Source organism: Aythya ferina (assembly GCF_964211825.1).
Source record: "Aythya ferina genome assembly, chromosome: 6".
NCBI lineage: Eukaryota > Metazoa > Chordata > Aves > Anseriformes > Anatidae > Aythya > Aythya ferina.
The window spans coordinates 32,198,383-32,219,751 of NC_140303.1; the positions used below are offsets into that span (position 1 = coordinate 32,198,383).

Sequence of the window (21,369 nt, forward strand, 5' to 3'; positions counted from 1 at the left end):
TCTGTAGTTGCCTTGTTCTATCTTAATTATATGGGCTTTTCAATGGAGCCTCTCTTAAAAGAAACTTGTCTATATTTAAATGTATAAAGTAGTTTAAGGGAGACTCTGCACTGTGCTTTCACAGAGAACTAATCTTTTCCACATTATCGGATGTGCTTAGGGAAGGATTCTGCCTATCACATGTGGAAAAAAAAAAAAAAAAAAAAAAAAAAAAAGTAAGATAATGATTTAGGACCAATTATTAGTTGGAAAGAGCTGCAACCAAAGACCTTAAAGTGGTAAGGAGGTATTTACCCATGGAACTATTGTTTCCTTGCCTTGACCACAGGCAGGGAGCCTGCACAGCTAGCTTATACCGGGTACCAAACTTCTTACCCAAAGATAGGAGGATAAACTTTGCCCCAAGCTTGTCTGTGTGGGAAGCTGGTAAAAAGCAGCTATTGTAGATACCATTTGTATTTTAGAGTAAAATTCAGTTATGAGGTATCAAGCACAGAAACCTCACATGCTTTTTGCTATTTTCCTTGCCTGCCTTAAGACAGAGGAAGATGATGAGGTGAGGAGGGAATCAGCTATATTTCCTTTCCTAGACCTGATGAGATTGATGCTGAGAAAGATACTGCCATCGCAAAATTTGCAGATAGGGAATAAGTCTGCAGTCATTCACCTGGCTTTTGTGTTGTCAGATCAATGCTTTTCTTCCATGTAGGGAACTGGTATATCAAATCATCGCATATATTTAGGGAGGTGGTTTGTTGATGTAAACGTTAGGTGAGGCCAGTCTGACACCACACATTGTAATTCAGCCAGGATCAGGTATCCTTTCATCCTCCCTGTCAACAAAACGTGAAAATGACCTGTACTGTATTTATGCTGTTGTATGTCATCTTCAAAATTGAGATCACGTTAGTGCAGGGCATGCAGAGAAGATCCAGAAGCAGTTCTAAGAAGGGCAGTGTTATGAAAGGAAAGCAAACTGCCTGGCAGACTCATGTGCCCATTTAGGACACGGCACATCAGCCCTGCAAGCAGAGACCTACCTCACCCAGAAGAGAGGGCCCCGTTTCTGAGCACCGTGCTTGAGTTGCCTGGGACCCCAGCCAGAAGGCCCATGGAGGTATAAAGCCAGGCAGACTTACCCGCTCAGCTCAAACTGTCTCATCCTGGCAGCAACACGGCTGGGCTGTCCCTGAGCTCACCAGCCTCGTGTGTGCCAGCACAGGGTCTCATGGAGATGCCACCACTGCGGGACAGCCCTTTCAGCACACACCAGGCCTTGCCTAGCAGATGCCAGCCCCACAGTCCCCATGTCCCCCACATGTGGTGTGCGAGGGGGTCTTTAGCTGAGTTTGCTTCCTCATACCAAAATTGCCTCAGCTGTGTTTGCCTCCTGACAGGCTTGGGGCTGCGAGGCTTCCTTTGTGTTTAGCCGAAGGGTTTTGATCCTTGGATGAATGATGCAATGCTCGTTCCGCCAAAGCAAAGACTGTCTGAGTAATTACCCAAGTTGATGTAAGATCTATTGTCAGGGGAATTTCATGGGAGTATCTGACAACATAAGTGACAAAAACCACAGGAGCATGATCTGATAAGAAAACAGATCTTACATTATCACCCATGGGAGTATTACAGAATTAAAAATATTTTTCCTAGCCTCAAGTCTGATTCAACACAGTGTGGGGAAATACGGAATCACAAATAGGCTAGGATGTCTCCAGACATCAACAAATCCCACGTCTCTGCATGTTTTTTCCCCTCCATAGGGCAAGTTCACATTCGAAGATCTGCTACCGAGTCTTATATACCTAATCAGGTCTCATTGTTTCTAGTACCTTGCCATCAAAGTTGCCTCCAAAAAGTAAAGTGAAGAGACAGCTAAACAAGCAATTTGAAGACTGCTAGGCAGTCTCCTGGGACCAAAGTCTCACTTGACGTGTATCACTTAAAAGAAATGTTGTGTAGTGTGGAAGAACATTCCTAGAGTTAGCCTGAGGAACTAGCTTGGCAACAATAAAAAGCTGCAGTTATACAGAGACTCATCTCTCTCCCTCTGCCTTCTAGGCGAAACAAGTGAGGCTTCTTACGCTGCTGAGCGTTTTAGAAAAATCATGCAATGGAGAGTGGTTCAGCAACGAGGATGATACCAGGATGATAACATTCCCCATAACTTGATTAAGCTTTTAAAAGGCTCTGGCAAGGCAAAAGGACATATGTAAAGCAGAGTCCACCAGAGAAAAAACTTTTAAAATAGTATGCAAAGGACATTTATACCCTACAAAAATGGAAGTTGTAATCTGCTGATGCAGTTCTGTTTCTAACACTAACGAACTCTGTAATTTTAGTGCTGTGCCACCAAATCCCATTCTGACTAGCCCTCCAGCTGGTGTAAAAGTTCTCTCTATTTTATGTTTTTTTAGTGTATTTATGGGGATGGGTAGGTGGCGACATTTTAACTCTCTATCTTTTAGCATAGGGTTTTAAAAGAGTATTTGGATATTGGTGAGGGACACGAAGTATTTGGCATAGTGCAGCAGGCTGTGTGGCATTTAAAACACATGGTGTGCAAGGCTAGCAGGAGAATAGTTTGGATGTGAGTCTGAGAGAAGATGCGGAGGAAGTGAAAAGCTGTAGACACGGTAGGAAAGTTAAAGACGTGAAGCATCACTGGCACGTAGGTGCGGTTCTAGTGCCTATGGCACGGTGTCATGTAGCGCTAAATCCCCAAATAACTCACAGCACCGGCAGCAGTGTGCCTCTGGTTTGCCAGGTGCCAGATGCAGGTGTGTGGGCTTGGCTGACAGAAGGCAGCACACCGAGCTGCCGCTGGGGCGGCGTGCCGCTGCCTGTGACCCCCTGGCACTGTAAGCAGGGAGAACTTTGCCCTTTGCAAAGGGAAAAACGTGATCACCGGAGCAGAAACCCCGTGCCCCACCATCTCAGCAAGTAATCTTGAATTGCAAAGAGACCCTTTTGTTTTCAAGAAATGTATGTAGGAGCCCCATAACCGCCCAGCACACTGCTCACCTGTCACAGAAAAGCCTGCAGCTTGTGTGCTGGAGTCCCCGGAGGAGCAGTCCGACACGGTGAGCATACGGACGCCCAGAGCAAAGCAGAACCATCCAGAGCTAATTTACAGTGAGCCTGCTCGGGCCCAGCCTTAGCACGACTCAGTGTCTCAGCTGGGCTGAGTGCCCGTGATAACAGGGCATTGGTAAGACTCCTTCCACCACTCTTGGTCCCAGCCCACCAACCCCTACCTTCACACCTCCGCCGTGCAGATGTGCCCTGAGCACTGTCAATGTCTATTTGCCTGTGTAACTGAAGATTACATCAGGATTTAATCGACACTGCGGCTCCTGGGCGTAAGTAGGTAGATGCTTTAGTCTAATAAGAACCAAAAGTAGATATTGAGTAGAAGTATCATTTGCTAGCTGATTTCCCTGAGTGGAAAATGTTCTGAGCTGTTTTTCAAAGGTTTGACAGATGGAGCTACTGTGATTTGCAGCATGGCCCAAAGTGCACTAATGTTTCTGCCATTTGTAACCAGCCACCCTTCAGCCGTCCATCTTTGGAAATAATGCTTTAGTTTCATTTCTCTGTGTTGACTTGGAATATTATAATAACACCGTAGGCCAAAATGAAATTCAGGGCACATTAACAGCAACAAATGATGAATATTAGTAAGCTTGCAAGATAGTGTAATTGTTGTAATGGTAGAAATTATATTAGTAATAAAAGAAAAAGCTAAAAAAGAAATTGGATATAATAAACACTGGATTGAGTCAATCAAGAGCAGTAGGGCAGAGAGATATTCAGTGAGCTGTTTGTTTTCTGAAACTGGAAAATATTTTCACTCCAAGAGGAGCATCTGATTAGCAGAGTTAAATGAGATGAATAATGCTGTAATATTTTTGTGAATTGTGTTTCCAGCTGAAACTTGCCTTCTCCATCTACAACAGTGATATGTTTTGCATAAAGCACTCAAACATCATGCAGGGAAGGGGAATGACAGATCTTTTAGTATGAGAGCTCTGTTCTGAGCAGAATACGTGAGGAACAAGTTACACAGCTGATGCTAGCAGCAACTGTGGCGGTACACTGGAAATATGTTAGTAAACAATTTTGTAAGAGGATGCCTTCTCTTTTCATATGAACACAAGAAATAATACCCTAATCAGCATACTATTTGAAAAGAGGGCAAATTTTATATCAAATGTTTGCAAAACTCATACTGAAATAATTTGAAGGTGTTCATAGTTTGCTCCACCATCTACTTTCATCTCCCCAAAGTGATTTCATTTAAATGAGAAAGCATATTGGATTTTATGCAGTATGGCATACGGATTGTTTGCATCCTGTTGAAAAGTATTGGTTAAGTATTTTTTGTGAGCCTAAACACTCTCATTTATGGTGCGCCCCAAAGTAAAATATTTTATTTTTTTGCTGTGTTTTTAGGCCCCATTACATGAATTCCAGGCCTTGTGCATCATCTGTGTTATTGTAATGGAAAGCAGGATTTGTATTTGGTAGGACAAATAAACATTGAGCGCTTATTAGCAGTAACTGGCACAGGGAAGTCTGGGAAGTTTATAAGATACAGCTGTGTAATTTAAATACCTAATTACCTTTCACAAAAGCTAAGAGTGATGTAAGTTTTTGTAGCACGTCAGAGTCCCCCCAGCCTGAGCTGCCTTCCATTCACGACTGAGGCTCATCCTAATGGCTCAGCTCCCATTACTGCCTTCTTCTCTGGATTACTCCATCCTTTTTTCTGATCATTAAAAGAGGTCACTTAAATGCCTTGATGCTATAAAAACTGTAGCCTTAAGAACTTCCCTTAACTACTCTAATTTTATTCTCGGTAAATAAAATCCCAAGTGATTACTATCTGAATAATTAACGGTTAAACATTTAAAAGTGATTTTTCTAACACCCTATTGCACATGCACATATCCCATGTGTTACTGAATACGTGACATAGCATACTGTAAAAAAAAGACATCAAATGGATTTGGGAGGATGAAGAATAAAGCAGAAGTGGGTGGGAATGAAGAAATTAAATATGAATATATTATATGGCTGAGTCTTTTAAAATTCAAATGTTAATCATATATTAATACTCTGTGATATTTCTTATAACAGAAGTGTCTAAAATTCACCAAGATACTGTATATGCAGAAGAGTTGCCAGACTGGGAAACCTGTTGCATAACACACGTACTAAGATGCAGAGCAGATTTGAAATGCACGAGCTTTTTAGACAATGCCTGAAAATGGTGGATAAAAGCAGCTAAGCAGCCGGCACACTTTCTGATCGCTCTTGCAAGGATTAGTTTGTCTTGCATAGGCCAACTGCAGCCTTACTTTTGGGCACTGATCAGTAAAAATAGAGGCCAGTTTTCCCAAGCTTCATTTCCTAATGGTGGTACCTAAATTCGTGTTTAGACACTTCAGCTGCCTTGTTTTCAAGGGTGCTAGAAAATTGCAGCTTTTGCTGATGTCTGTGACAGTTTCTCATGTTGGATCCTGTGAAAATCATGATGTTTACGTAGGTGCTCAAAACCTGCTTTAGATATTTTCCCTCTGTCTGGCAGAATTTATGCCTGTAGCATCCTACTGCAGTGCTCGTGCTCGTGGGCAATGTCAGGGAACCTCAACAGGCAATTTCCCATGAGTTAAAGGGAAGGCCAAATGCTGGGTATTTTTTAATCTGCTCCTACAATGTTACAACTAAGATCATATCATAATGAAACTGTTTGCACTTCTATACCTATTTCTTTATTGCATTTTCCATACCATTAGAGTATGACCGACTGTAAAATGCTGAAACTCTATCATCTATTTCATTTTACAGAATATTTTTATCATCACTGTTATTGGAATAGAGTCCATTGTTTCTGAGAACCACTATAACAAGGCAGGACACCAAAGAGTTCAACATTTATAATGCAGTATTTCTATAAATAAATTAGTTTGTAAAAAATGGAATCTGTATTATGCCATCATTAGTAGCACAGTGATGAAAACAGAGGCAGCAGAGCAAGCCAAAGAACAGCAGTCACCATCTAAAACAGCTGAGTAATGTGGAGAGATGTAGCCTTTCTCATTATCAGATAAAGACTGAATAGTCTTTGGAGTTTCTGTTTGCTCATGGTAGTTTCATCGCTTGCAGTGATGATACGAGAAGATGAAGTTATCTGGCTATGTAGGAAATCTAGGTGTAAAGACATTTATCTTCTTGTCTTGTTCTACAGGGCAAGTATGGAGGATGCTGATGGCACCCACTAGTACCACATGCACTGCATTTAGCTTAGCAATGTCCTTCTGTCCCTGTGAAAGTGTTTGGGAGCTTGCATATTCTCTACCAGAGCTGAAAGCTTTGATACCAAGTGGGGAATGCTCTGGACTGGGGATTTCAGGTAGCTCCTGCCATTCCTGTGAGAAATGGAGCCTCTTTTGCCTCCATGTCCTGTTCCCCAGAAGGTCATTTGATGTGGAGTCTGTATGTCAAAGTCCAGATTTATAACAATATGCATATCATTATATAGATATTTACCACGCATATTTACTCAGGGGTAGAAGCTACTCAGTGTCTGTAGGCCCTAGGACACAGAGCATGGAGAGAAACTTCTCCATAGGCTCCAGAGGCTCTGAATAGCAGAAATCCCCTAAGCTTTCAGACAGGGCAGTCCAATAGAAATAAAATTACAGACAACTCCAATTGATATATCAGAGTCTGGCTTGCTGTTGCTCATGGCATTAGCATTTGCTAACCTGTGCTAAGCCAATTTTGTGAGACAGTTGGGAGTTTAACAAACCTCTTTCAGATTGCATTTTGGAAGAATCTCAAGCATGGGGGAAACTGGTTGTGGTCTGTTCATTGCAGCAGATGGTATCCCATTTGGTGTTTGTTAGCTTTGTTTGCAGCTCAATATTTTGTTTCTAGGGGAACTCAGTAAGTTAAATAATTTATCTCTCTAATGCATTAAGAGTCTGATCCAAAGTCTACTGAAGTCAGTGCAAAACATTTGATTAACTACCACATACACTGGATCAAATGCCAGGTCCTGTCTGGTGAAGAGCATTTCAGATGCACTGTAGTGAGGAGAACAACAAAGGCCTCTGCCCCAGTTTTTTTCCACAGAGAATTTCTGCCTGCAAAGAAAAAAATAAATGTTCAAATAGTGACAAAGTGCTCAGCAGTTAAAAATGCAGGGCTGTGGAGATTAGGGTAATGGTCTGGCTGACTGTCCAAACTGCCAAACTTCTCTTGATATTAAATTTCCCATTTTTAACTAAAGAATATAAATAATACCTTCCAGCTGCATTTAGAATGTAATCTGACTGCTTTGAGGGCTTTGAAGGCCCTATCGCAATGCTGAGCAAGTAATCAGTGTCATTTCTCATCGAGCACTCTTACTCACGAGAGGATCTCACACCACAAGGGCTCACCACAAACACATTGCCCCTTTGCTAAGGAATCTTCAGAATACCAGAAGCCAGTTTACGCCCTGATCCTGCCCTGAGTTTTGCCTGAGCTGAGCTGTGCCACCTTCAGTGGTCATACTGCCCATGCAGAGCTCTGCACAGTATTGACATGGCAGAAATTTGTATTCCATTCTTACAAATATTTGAATCCTGAATAATCTGAAACATTGAAGAATTAACATTTTAAAGGTTTGCTTTGTACTCCAATAAATACCAAATGCCTGTTCATTTTCAACAACAATTTTCAAGTTACTAATTTGCTAATAAGGCTGGGAACTGCTTTATTTTTCTCTGAGTTTCCTGTTTGTATCATCATTGGTCATTCACAAAATGAGTGCACATTACCTCCACAACGTGTCTGCATGAATTCCAGTTGTATTTTAGTCCTCCTAGTGGCCTATTATATTAACAATATTGTCATCTTTATTTTAGGCATAAGAACACGTTCTGCACTACCAGTATCTCACAACAGTTTGCAGTGTAAATACTGCAGTAACACTTATGTATTGCTAAGGGCAATAAATCTTTCTCAGCATTTGTCCAACAAATCCACTCATGTGGCTGGCTATCACTTCACTTACACATTTCTGTATTTATACACAAACTGTAGCAAAATCAATACAAAAATATTACATTATTCTGTCACTGCAGGGAAGCCTACAGTGGGAACAGGAGACTGAATCCACGTCTTCACACTGAATTCCTTCTCTCATTCCTGACAAAGATTTTCTCACAGCCAAACAGGGGATCGGGCCCCACAGAACTGCGGTTCCCAGCACGTGCTTTCACCAGGTTTCAATTCTCTGGGGGGAAAAAAAAAAAAAAAAAAAAGCCTTGAAGCCTTGTCAGAAAAACATCTCACATTCAAAAAGATTTTTATAGCCTGGATAGGCTCAGCACAAACGTTTACCAGCCTTGCAGATCCTGTTAGTTGCATAGCCTGAACCTTGCTGGCATCTAGGGGAGGCAAAGGTGGAAAGATGAAGGTCCGTCCAGCACATGGGGCTTTCAGTCCTTGCTCTTTGGAGGCTGTGTTCCTCCCGGAGAGCCTGCAGCCACCAATGCCTCCTCCCAGCTGCAGGTGAGGGACATTTTCTGTGCCTGGTTGAAACACGAGTAGGGTAGAGGTTCTCTTGACCTGAAACAGATGTGCTTGTATCTAAAGGATGAAGCAGACAAACCTAAAAACACAAATTAACTAACATTCCCCCAGATCACACCCAAATGATATGTTTATTAATCCAAATGTGTATCGCTGCTTTAATTTTGTGAGGAGGCGAGCTGAACGCTTCAGAAATCTCCTGGCTGTGGGAACTTCCATCTGCATCTCCAGCAGTAGTCTTCTTGATGCCCAGCATTATTTTGCTTATTCAGTGTTTCTTTTTGATCATCCTTTAGTGCTGGGCTAAGGAATATCATCTACAACCTGCATTTATGGCCAGAATTGCCTATTCCCTGCATGCAGCCCTGTCTGTCTCATCTCCTTCTGGATTAATCCCCAGGGTTACTGGGTCACAGCCCAGGACCGTATCCTTGAATTGTCTGATAAACACGAGATTAGTTGCAACCTATATTTTTTCCATCAAGCTACGTTTTAGTCCACTGGCTAAATTATCACATCTCGTTTTAGCGTGTTTCTATTCTGGGCATTGTCACCACCAGCGCAGGCATCCTTCTTTACACCGGTGACTGACGGCTGTGTCAGAAGCTCCTGGATCATCGCAGGCAGTGAGGCATACAGCAGGGCTCAGAGTGCACCAGATCCCCCAGAAAAACAGGTGAAGAGACCCTTTCCCTTACACCAGTTGAGCAGGGGACAAGCAGGAGGGCTGAGCGAGGAAGCGCAGATTCTGGAGCCGTGCACTTCTGCTGCCTGACAGACACAGGCAGGACAGCTTTACCTAGTTCATGTGCTCAAAGTAGCATTTGGGGAGAGGCAGGCACTCTATGAGTGTGAGCACATAGCACCAGCGGTGGCCGTGGTCAAACAAATCTGGAATAATGATGGAGGTGAGACTAGGGAAGCACCTCGGGCGGGGAAGCCGTGTAGCAGACACCTGCAGCTCTCCGTGCCTTCACCGGGGAGCTGGCAGCCCGTGCCAGCGGGCCGCCGAGTTAACAAACATGGCCTTGAGCACATCTGAAACTCAGCCCTGAATTTCTCAGCTTTTAAATTGCTTTTTTTTTTTTTTTTCACTTGATTATCTTCCAACAGTTTTTTCTAATTCTTGATTAATTTTTGCTTGGCTATTTAATACATTGTTTGGTTAACTAATTCATGTAGCTGTTTGTAATTATTGCCTTACTATAAAATCATCTTAATAGAAGGTTGGTTGTTTTTTTTGTTGTTGTTGTTTTCTTTCCAGTAGAATAACAAGTTATTTTATTATTCAAACAGGGCTTACTTCCTGCTGTTTTCAATAAGATTTTTAATAAATATGTAAATTTAAAAATTAATTTACTGCATACGTTTGGCAGCATGATTCTTGAACTGACAAAAGGTTGATGGATTGTAAAATTATCCCCCCTAAAAATCATCAGTCATAGTAAACAGAATTTATCAACCCCTGGTAATTTTACAGCTTTTTCCTCATCTTATCTTCTGTTAGGAACTCACTTAAAATTGATTATAATATAGTATATTTCTAGAACCGTAATTCATTCATAGATTAATTAGATTTTAGGTTAATATCCCATCATGGTATGGGACATGAGCCAACAGTGTTTTCCAGTTGTTACAGAACTGCAGCAGAGAAGCCTTGATTACTGTTCCCATGTGGTTTAACCGCCAGGACTAATCACTAATCAAATTCCAACCACATAAAATGGAACATCCTTCATAGCATTTATTTCCTAGCTGACTTATACTATGGGCTCTTTATTGATATGACTGGATGTACTGAAATGAACTAAATATTGCAAGAGGATTTTTCCTTCTGCTTTAATTTGGCTCTGCAGCCTTTATCTGAAACTCTTGCTCAAATTTTCTGTGCATGTTGTGCCTCTGTCCCTCAAAATGTTCTGCCCTACAGCAAAGTTAAATTGTTTGCATAGATTTGGGAAGTGCTTGTAAATAACTGTTCTGTTAGGTAGGATTTGATGGCAGATGAACTTAAACGCAGGTTTCCACTCTGCAATTCATACTTTGCTTGAATAAGTACTGAGAATTGTGCCGATCATAATGCCAGCTGAAGAGGCAGCGAGTGCAGTCACGTAACCAGCATTATTTGCACCTCTCCTGTCCCAGTGTGTCCTGATTACCTGGAAGCTTTTGCAGTTTCACTACACGGGATCAGGAAACAGAACACACGCAGTTCAGGCTGCAACAGGTCTACGGGGAAGGCAGCCAGCACTACAGCCTCTTCCTCCGCTGCCTCCAGGAGCACTCACCAGTGCAAGGTGTGGCAGGATTGCCCAGCTGCACCCTCCAACCCACATCTCTCCTTTAGGGAGGGCCCTATCGTCTTCCTAATAGAGCCCCTGGGGGCACTCGTTACTGGTTTCCAGAGAGGGGAGAGGGCAATGGTTTGGGTTAGATTCATTAGAAGTAAAAAAGGACTCCAATATTTAGAGAGTTGATTAAAGTCTGGAATGGAAAGGAAAATGCCAGCTCCTAAAATAATCGGTTTTGTTGGCATGGGGCTGGCGGCTAAGCGTGTATATTCAGACTTTTTTTAGGAATAAAAAAAACCCTCTATTTCTGCTTGGTGAGAGCTTGGGAGAGGTGTCATTCTGATGTGTGTGCACCAAGTACACGCACCGTGGAGGCTCCCTCCACAGTGGCTAAATGTGCAGTCACGCAGAGGTGGACTGATGGCTCTGGAAAGATTGCTTTTCTCTTCCCAGCTGTCCTCCTCAGAGGCTAAAAATGAGAAAACTACTGGCTGTGGAGCTCACTCCTGTTTTTAAATGACCTCTGTGAATCATCTCTAGAACTTGTAAGAGGGGACATTACCTTTCTGTCCTCTGCAGATCTCCCAGCAGAGATTTGTACTCTTTGAACTCACCTGCAGACAACGCGGTCCTATTAGTGCATACAAGCCAGTTCCCATAGCTGAAAATTATTACTGTGTGGTGTCTTCATACTGCTGACTTGCTCTTGGTTCTGCCACTTAACATTGCTCCTTCTCTACCTGCTCCTTCTGTCTTTTTGTCATTAGGTCAGCTGATGTGCCTAGGGTACTCAGAGGCTGACCTGGAGGGAATCTAGTCCAGTACTCAGAAGAGAGGATTACTAGCGGGGAAAGTCATTACCCACTACCAACTGCCATCCACAGTACAGTCCTGAAGTGCAATTCTGCTTTCCATCAGTATGCTGGGTGACTGACATTACAGGCCAGGAGCTCAGACATCACTAGAGAGGGAGAGGATAAGTGCCCTTGTAATTACCAAAATAAATAGTCTTGTTCAAAAAAGCCAAAGGTGGAAGATGAAGACAGGTAAGAACACAGCTAATACTTAGGAACAGTAGTCTGAGAAGAGTTCAGCCATACAGGAAAATGCCCCCGATTACTGAAAATGTCAGTGAGATTATATGTTGTATGAGTGTGATCCTGCATTTACTGGATTTGAGACTTTTTTTTTTTTTTGCTACAGTCTAATGTGGGATAGAATCTGACTCTTCAGGAGCAGCACTTTGCATTAGCTTTCAAAAATCTTTCTTGAGCTGTGCTTTTTGCCCCTTTCTCAATTCAGTTCTAAATGAGTATCTCAATATATAGAAAAAATCCTCCAAATTTCTGGTCTAGAATAAAATTGTAGCCCATTGTTTATAAAGCCTCTTCTTTACTGAAACAAGCATCCACACTTTCATCAAGGTAACTCCTCAGTAGGACATAACCTCTTTATACTAAAATATTGCTTGGTAAAATGGTATCTGAAGACTGAAACAGTGAAGTTCTTTAGGACCACATAGTTTCAGTAACATTCAGTTGGTCATCACTGACATAATGACCTTAAACCTGATTCTGTTAAGGAATGGTATCGGACTTCAGATGGTTTAGTCAAAGTTCAATAACTTTTTCACCAATCTTATATTTCAGTGTGAATTTTTTTTACTGTGATTTTTTCTCATCACTAGAAAATCAGAACAATTTTGTTATTGAACTCCCTCCATGAGTAAAGCTAAAAGGATCTCTGAAAAGTAAAGTGTATCCTATGCATGTCTTGTTCATTTTCAGTCTCTTAAGTTCTAAAAACTAAGCATCAGCTTCCTTTTTCACCATGGGTATTTCTTCCTTAATGCCTTGTGATGAGCCTCTGATTGCAGTAAGCATTGCTTTTAGTGGTCAGGTTCTTTCTGTGAGAAGGAAAATTGGTCGTTCCACCAGTGTGAACAGTCAGGCCTGATCATCTTCTGGAAAAAGTACATATTTAATTGATTCTCTTTTTAATATCTCTTCTCAACACACTTGACTGAGCATGAGTGTATTACATTGTCACTATTTTCCAAGATATTAGTATTATGTTTTCTTACTCAATTTTAAATGAACTTTGCCCACACATTTTTGATCCATCCAGTGACCAGCCTGATGCACTATGAGAAAACAACCATATTTGTGACATTCAGTTCTTAACAGAGCAGAAGGTAAAAGGTGAGATTTACCTGACCTTGAAATTGGGTCCTGAAAGTTCAGGTTTATTAAATTATGCAAAAGCGCAAAGAGGGTTGGTATATACCTAATCAGGTCAAACAGTTTTGTCCTATCATCAACAACAAAAAAATCATGTACTTTGTAAATTGTGAAAATGAGATTCTTGGCATTAGACTGCTGATTGCACCTTGTCATCTCATCATTTTGTGAAAACTGTGCTCTTAAAACTGTAAGTTGCAGTTCACTGAAATATCTTTTATCTTCTAAACCATGTGAGGATTCAAGTCAGGCAATGTAAGTCTCAATTCCTCAGTCACCTATTCATTAAGCAACAACTGTTTTGTCCAGATCTGCAGTTATGAATCATGCACAATACATGCTAATCAGCTTTATTTCCTCTAAGGTAATTTACTTACAATTCAGGAGCATCAGAAATGCTGTCTTTGCGGTACTAAAACTTCAATGTATTTGTAGACTGTTACACTCCTAAATAGAGCAGGCAAGCTTTGGATCTGTTGTCATTGTTATATTACCATAACACCAAATGTGGTTGATATTTCCCTATGCGTATGTGGCTATCTCATAAACTGCTGAGCAGACTAATGAATTTAAGAATACTTCGTATCAATACATCTCCTCCCAAGAAAAGACATCATCAATTATTGTTTATCTTGAAAATCTGATGGTGTTACCTTGAGAATGTCATTTTCTGTAAAATAGTCGTGGGATTTCTGCTCAAGTAGGAAAGAGAAAAGTGATTCATTATTTCAAAAATTATTTTACTGTCAGTCCAGAAAATGGATGAAAGCTTCTGACAATATACAGCAGAGAGCAAGGCTTAACTTATTATTTAAGGTTATGCTTTAAAGGGAAAGAAGTTCAAACATCACATTTTTAGCTCAGCTGTAACGCAGCGGAGGTCATGCAGTTACAGCTTTCACCTTTGTAGTTTTCCTGGATGTGTCTTTATGACTATTTTCACTGTGGAGTGTTACCTGTCCACCTGATGTTCTCATCAGTTTGGTTAAATGAGGTCTGGAGATTGTTCACTTTCCACAGGTAGCCTACCATTGCGTTCTGTCCTGGCTAGCTGATAGAAAACTACTCCACAGTAGCTCTCAGAGGTAGCTCTTTTCATGTTACACCTTTTTACTCCGTGCAAAAACCTGCAAACCAGTAGTGAAACACCATTCAGTGAGACGTTACTTCCAATTACAACAATATATCCCTGATCAGGGTACTGCTCTGTATCTCAGTGCATCTGTTTTACAAGAAGCCATGAACATATTAAAACTGTCCTACTAAACATTATATATGAGCAATCTATGTAATGCTGCAACTGCTTATACCACTCAGACCTACTGTGTCATAAATACAAAGTACTGGACTATGAGATATCTAAATTTGTAAACCTCTAAATTTAAAGTAATTAACAGTGGCATTGTGGGATCAAGTTTACCTTGAATATATGCAGACAAAGTAACTAACAGAATTTTTAAAAAGGTGAAAACCTAGAAAATTGTTTTCACTCACAATAAAGTTTTAAATAACTACCAAAAAAAAAAAAAAAAGTGAACATACTATGTACCTTCTATTAGAGATCAGATCTGAAATGAAAGACCTTGAGTTATACAATTAAGTATTGATTCTGTTGATCTATATTTAATTCTCATAGCAATTTAGTTGTTTTTACCCAATAGTGTTTTGCAGTTATACTGCACTTGAAGCAGTGCCCTTTTTGCTTTTGTGTTAATCTAAAAACTAAATTGCCCAGTGCATGAGAGACATAAATAAAGTTCATTTTATTCTTGTGTGTAAATGACTCTGAGCCCCTTAAACTGCTGGTTAACTAAACTTAGACAGCTGGAAAATACATCTATCTCGCAGAACGGTTCATTGCTAATTCTGGACTCTGGTATGCCTTATAAGCATCGCCTGACCTCCAGGCTACCAGAGCTTCTGCATGTTACTACACAGAAGAAGAAATGGACTTGCTGTAGCATTCCTTCCTGCATGCCAACTGCGAGCCCTTTGTGCCTATGAACTAGCCCGTCCTTCTGCCCACCTTTCTGCTACACCTGCAAAACCTTCCTGCTGTTCAGAGCAGCTCTGGCTAGTCCACGATCACACAGCACTGAACGTGCATTCTACCCACATGTAACCTCTCGTTTTTAAAGTTTGAAAAAATCTATTTTGATGTATTAATGTAGAAATAGCACCTATTTATAATGCATCAGTGTAGCTGCAGGCTAGTTGTGTTTCCCTAATTTGCTGTGCTTCAAGCGACATGCCAAATTTTATTATATCATTAATGGCTTTTAGTTATTCCCTTTAGGATGACGCCAACAAGGGAACATTATTCTGATTCATGACTCGTGAGTTTATTTCAAAGTGATGTGGCTCGTGATGAATGTCTGGGTTATGTCAGGTAGAGTTTCTCCTCTTGTAACGACCAGCCGCTGCTCTCAGGTGGTGTAAGGCACCCCGTAACTGACCAGCTCCAAAACTCCAAAACTAGTTAATAAAAGTAAAATAAGCTATAAACTGAGCTGCTTTAGGATAATGGGTCAGCGCTTTTACAAAGGCACAGTGAAAATTAGTCCTTTCCTGCACTGAGCCTATTTTGACTTGGGCCAAAATCTGTGACTGCATCTTCTTATTTTTCCCTGAAGCTAATACTCAGGAAAACATAAATGGCCGCACTGAATGTAGTAGGCACTTTATTTATTCATAGGACAGGTGCAGAATAGTCAGCAGCAAAGTCAACACCTCTGGGAGGAAATGGCTTTCAGTATTACTCCTCCGAAGAACCAAGTCTGAGAGCAAGAACATACTGTTGGGCCCATCTTAGGTCTTCTAGCAACACTCAAGAAAATAGCTAAGTGCTTTTCTTTTTATGGTGATAAAAGCATCTGTTCATCATGCAGAAAGCTGCTATAAATATGGGAAAGGTTTGATTGGAGCCCAGGACCTTCAGGCTAGGTGCTCTGCACACTATTACCAGATCTCACCCAGCTCGCATGGATACAAAATGCATCTCATCTGCTGCCAGATGTTCCTTATCTGCAGGAAAAGCTATCAAGTCTCATTCGTGTGACTCTCAAATGCATTAGTAAACTAACTACATTCAAATGCACAATAGTAACATCTTTGGGCTAACCCTTGTTCTTTGTGGTATCTGTGTCTCTGCTCAAGTCATAAAAATGTACAACGACAGAACTATGGACACATTTAACCACACACTTACATGCTTTAGCAACAGATTCTAGTAGTTGGTTTGGTTTTGCCTTTTGTTTCATCTAGCAGCTGTTGTGGCTGCCCTGAAAAATAGGAAACTTAATTTAAGGATGGATCTAAATGAATAATCTGATAGTTTTTTCCAGGTTGTATCTATAGTGACTAGAGAAAAGATTCTTAAAGAAAAACTTGGGGTAACTTTTGTTCCAAGATACCGAGTTTACAGAAATTATCAGTGGCTTTTCACCTCTAGGAACATAATTTTGGTACTGTGGGAGAAAATTATTAGCTGGTTATAGGGATCCCTGCATTAATATCTTTGCACAAACTTTTTAGTTTTTCTCATGGAGCACAGGATGTGAACGTGTTTTCTTCTGTATGTCAAGGACTGGAATATCATATTTTAACTTTCTAACTGCATTTACATTATATTACTGTATTTCAAACAAGTTTTAAGAGAAAATTTAAGATTATTAAAGTATATCTGTAGTAATAAAGCTGTCAGATAAAATCACTCTTATTGTACATCTGATATCGTAGTACAGCTCTAGCATATTAATATTCCCTACCCAAAAGTCCAATCTGGATGACCTCTCATTCTTGTTTAATTACAAAATCAGCAATAGGTGGTCATAGCTCCTGGAGTAATACTATGCCAGAAAGTGTATCGTATCCAAACAGATTTCATCTACATCAAGTGAAAATCCCCTATGTGTTACTTTCCAGATCACGAGCATTACCTTTACATATTTGCATGCTATTGCAATAATGTGTTAAAGAAAACATCTCTTTTTTTTTCTTTTTTTTTTCAACAAAAGGGCATAACTGGGGCTTAAGATGTGGAAAAAGGACAGCTGTACATCCTAAATTATCCATGACTTATTTCTGGATACAAATATTGTCTCTATTTTAGAAATAAATGTTGCTACAACTTTTATCTATATTTTTCCTTTGTTTTCTCATGAATGGTAGTAGGGTCTGCTATACTAGTAGCACTTACATGCATCAAATTTATGACTCTGATACTGTTCACTACTTTATGTATCTTTTGTGAATGGGTTTCGTGATGGGCTTCACTTCAGTTCACTTCAATTTCATTTGGTTCAATGATTTGACTTAAAATTTGTAGAGAATACTTTTGTACCCTGCAGTTTCTCTAATATATTTTATTAACTGTTACCCTTATATTAAATGACAAACTAGGGTGTGATTAAGGTAGGATTTTAGTCTAGGTCATGCTTGTAGGGTATAATAAATTACTGATACCACATATATGTAGATTATCCTAATGAGTTTGTTCCAGTCTGTCCTGTGGTTTAAATCTATCCTTCAGCCAGCCAAAGATCCTGCTCTTATTTTGGTACTTTGTCTGGACTGCTCTGCACAGCAAACACTTTAGGTCTCTCTAGTTCCTCCTGCTCAACAGTTGAAATTGGCTTTCATTTGAATCAATAAAAGTTTTATCATACACTTTATTAACACCAGTATTGACTTCTTGCAGACCCAAGTCTGTGCTAAGCAGACACATTCAATTTATCCAAAGAAAAGCTGTGAGGTGGGAAAAATATATACAAAGAAAAACCGTTTAGTCTTTCATATAATAAAGTATTTCAGGTTTAGTAGTCTGACAAGCAAAAAGTGCTAATATGTATTTTATTGATGCTATGTCTCCAAATTATCTCATCTGACCTACACAGAAGTGAAACAACTGTTCTGATAATAGCTTATAATATTTTAAATGAGAGCAAAAAGAAGAACTTTTTGAACTGAAATTGTAAGAAATTTCTATAGAAGAGTTTAAATTTGTGTTTGTTACTGTTATGAAAGGTTATATTCCTCTGTTTCAGAAACTATTGTCATTCCAGACAGTGAAGACCTTAGGTTTAACTGTCATCTAAAACCAGCACCTAACATAGCATGTTAGGTGCTATGAAAAACCCTGAAACTTTTGCCCTAAAGATTATTTAATGAACCAAATGGCAGATCCTCAGTTACTAAGACTTTAGCATCTCTTATTGCTTTGTTGAAGCTTGCTTGAAACATTTGATGAAAATACTAACCTAAGCCAGGCATTGTTAGTTTACGAAAAATGACAGGATCACAGCATCAACAGTCACTAGATTGGCATTTCCATTTTTATTTCAACAGTCGGAAAAAGAAGCATTCAAGCCATGTAGCAATGTCTTTGTTATGCCCAAGACTTCCTAGGGTGAGCAGCCCAGCACGCATGAAGTGACTTGGAACTTGAATTTTTCTAAAAGTTCCAATGACCATTTACAGCTGCATATTTAGTGACCCACATCCTACATACACCTGGCCATGCTGTTTTTGGTGTGCTTAAAATACCATCTCATTTTCTATCTAAACCAAAATACTAATGTCCTAGATTGGCAGTAATTTACTGATTCAATCTATACTATCTGATGGTTTCACTGGAAACGAGGAACAGCTTGCACTCTGACAGCATATCTCAAAATTCTTGCATCTTGCCTCTCCGAGCGTCCTATGAAACGTTGAACGTTATCTCATACTTCTGTGATAACATCTTCTGTAAGAGCAGGTAGTTACACAGGTTTTGAAACACCCTGTAAATGGAAGGCAGGTCAGTTTTATTGAACTGCTCCCTAAGCTGTTCCCTAAGTATTCCTTGGTCAGATCTCTGATTGAAGATAGCAGTAGGCAACAAAGGGATAAAATTACTCTTGTATAATCCTACTGTGAGTTTTTAATATAAAGTGCTAATACTTTTTCCGGTGTTCCAGCAGCACTTCTCAGAGTAGGCCTGGCCAATATCTGATTGATTCTGGTCTGTGAGGATTGGCCCGGTTCAGTATAATTTCCTGTCTTGTTGCCTTCTTTTCTATTAGAGAGGGTGTGGGTTCTTGGAAATCAATAGGCTTACACATGCAAAATGTGAGGTTATTTTCTAGCAACTTTCATTGTTGTCTGTAATTTATAGAAAACGCTATTTTCTCCTCTGAATGTGTCTATGCACCTTTTTTTGGCAGACTCCAAATTCCGCCAAAACAACTACCCATTTAAACATACCCCCAAAGTACTCTTGAAGGAGAAGATGTACGTTATTATCTGTGAAGATGCCGAAGATGCTTAACACATACAAATATAGGATCTGCTAGTTAAAATGTACTTTTTTTGTTTTGTACATGGAGTCCTATTTGTCTCAGCAGAATCGCCAAAGCTATGATTTATCCTAAAATGGACATTCATGTTCTATTTAATTATAACAGAGATTTAAGCATCTACTAATCTGTTTCCTTTAACCTTGTGAACTTTGGAAAGAAGGTAGTTAATGGTGTATAGTACGATAACTTTATAAGAAATATGTTTCTAATATTTTCCTTATTCATTACAGAAATTGAAGCAAACTGAAGAAACAAAAGAAGATTCTCAGACTAGATTATCTAAAATTTCCCTGGAGTCTCTCAATAAATTTAACAGCAATACCGTACTTTTATTAGAAACAGAGAAGAACTGTCTGAATAAGGGTGAAGGACAAAAGGAAGAAAATGGAAAGAAAGAAGAAGCTTCCTTAAATAGCTCCGATAGGCACGATGTGGACAATTTAGAATCCTTGAGTGATTCTTTGTATGATAGCTTCTCCTCTTGCGCCAGCCAAGGCTCTAATGATGTATAAAGACACTTTCCAGTGGGCTGTGAATGGAGCACTTACGGAGCAAAAGGCAAGTGGGGAGGGAGGGGGGAGAAGAGACACTTGTTGAAAATCCTCACTCCAGATCGCTGTACTCACAGCGGGGTATTCCTGACTTTTTTTCTCATGAAACAGCAATAAGAAAGGCAGGACTGCATTCGCCGCGATGCAGGAGACTCAACGCTGAACACAACAAATGGTTCCACACACAAAAAAAAAGTCTTAATTTTGCACTTTTCTGAATATTTGTATAGATGTAAATATGTGGGGAAAATATATTTGTAGGGAGAAATGACAGCAATAAATATTAAATTGGTGCTATGCTCCTGTAATGGCAGATTACTAACTTAAAGAACTTGATGTTAATATTAACAAGAAAAGTTGGTAGATTTTTTTAAAAAGATTTATAATTGTTCTTGTCTTAAAACTGTATGTAGAAACACTGCGTGACCATAAACCTGAGCCTGCCAAATCGTCTGTAATAAACTTTCTAGGAGTCCCTTTTATGAAACATTTTTTATTTTTCATTTTTAGTGCAATTCCATACTCGTGTTCTAGGGAAATGTGCATTTCGGTTACTACAATGTCACAACAGATGTCTTATTTCAAAAGGTTTTTGACTTTTGACGTGGCAAGAAAATGAATAGATTAAAAGGCCTGATACTGCTGGCACTGACTTCATAAATCATCTGCGTAACAGTTTGAAAGATCAGGGCCGGAGTAATTCACTGCTGACACAAATGGGAGGCTTGTTGAATGGGAACTACACAAGCGTCTTTAATTCTGACAGCAACAAAGTTTCTCTACTTCTGCCTCCTCTGTAATTATTTCCTATCAATTTCTGAATGTAGCATATTGTGCTATCCTTTGTAGACCCCATTTGGTCTTAATTAAGTCGTAAATGCTAAATAATTTTTCAAAATTGGAACTCCGCTCCTGTTTGTGGTACGTGTAAGGAGGATGTGGGTGCTAGCCAGCGCCAGCTCCAGCATATCTCGGAGGGTTGGTGTGTCTCGGTTTTGTTTTTCTACAGAGGCTGTTTATATGTAAGGGAAAGTCTATTTCAAAGGTTCCGTGTATTTTTTCTAGATGTGAAGTATTTATAACTGCTTTTTGTACAGTGATCTGTAAACTAGATATATTTGGGATATTTCTAGACTCGACAGTTTCTCTAGCACACGCCTGTTAATCTTTGAAACGATATTGTATCATCAGTGTTAATACTTCGTGCAATTTGCTATATTTTAAGTAATTTCGGCCGTAAGCTCGCATTGTCTTTTTCGACTTTTAAGAAATTTTCATCGAGACGTCTTTCTTAAATAAAACCTCCTCTTGTATAAGTGCCTCTGGTGGCGTACGGTGCCTGGGGGGGGTGGTGGCC

General features: G+C 39.9%; 1 protein-coding gene and 1 long non-coding RNA gene across 19 annotated transcripts in view; one reads left to right on the forward strand and one right to left on the reverse strand.

The window, feature by feature from the left end:
• The window catches only part of NCKAP5 (NCK associated protein 5), a 435,525-nt gene extending 414,197 nt beyond the window's left edge, over window positions 1-21,328 (forward strand). For all 18 annotated transcript variants that reach the window (XM_084524282.1, XM_084524281.1, XM_084524266.1 and 15 more), the window contains one exon: window positions 19,692-21,328. In XM_084524282.1, coding sequence (XP_084380408.1) covers window positions 19,692-19,973 — 282 coding nt within the window. In that variant the 3' untranslated portion in view covers window positions 19,974-21,328. The remainder of the gene's footprint in view (window positions 1-19,691) is intronic.
• On the reverse strand, window positions 6,109-8,690 carry LOC311438965. Its single transcript, XR_014694473.1, has 3 exons — window positions 8,398-8,690; window positions 8,121-8,290; window positions 6,109-7,154 (listed from the first exon to the last, which is right to left on the reverse strand). It is a non-coding gene; the product is annotated as an uncharacterized lncRNA (long non-coding RNA).
• Window positions 21,329-21,369: the final 41 nt, after the last annotated feature.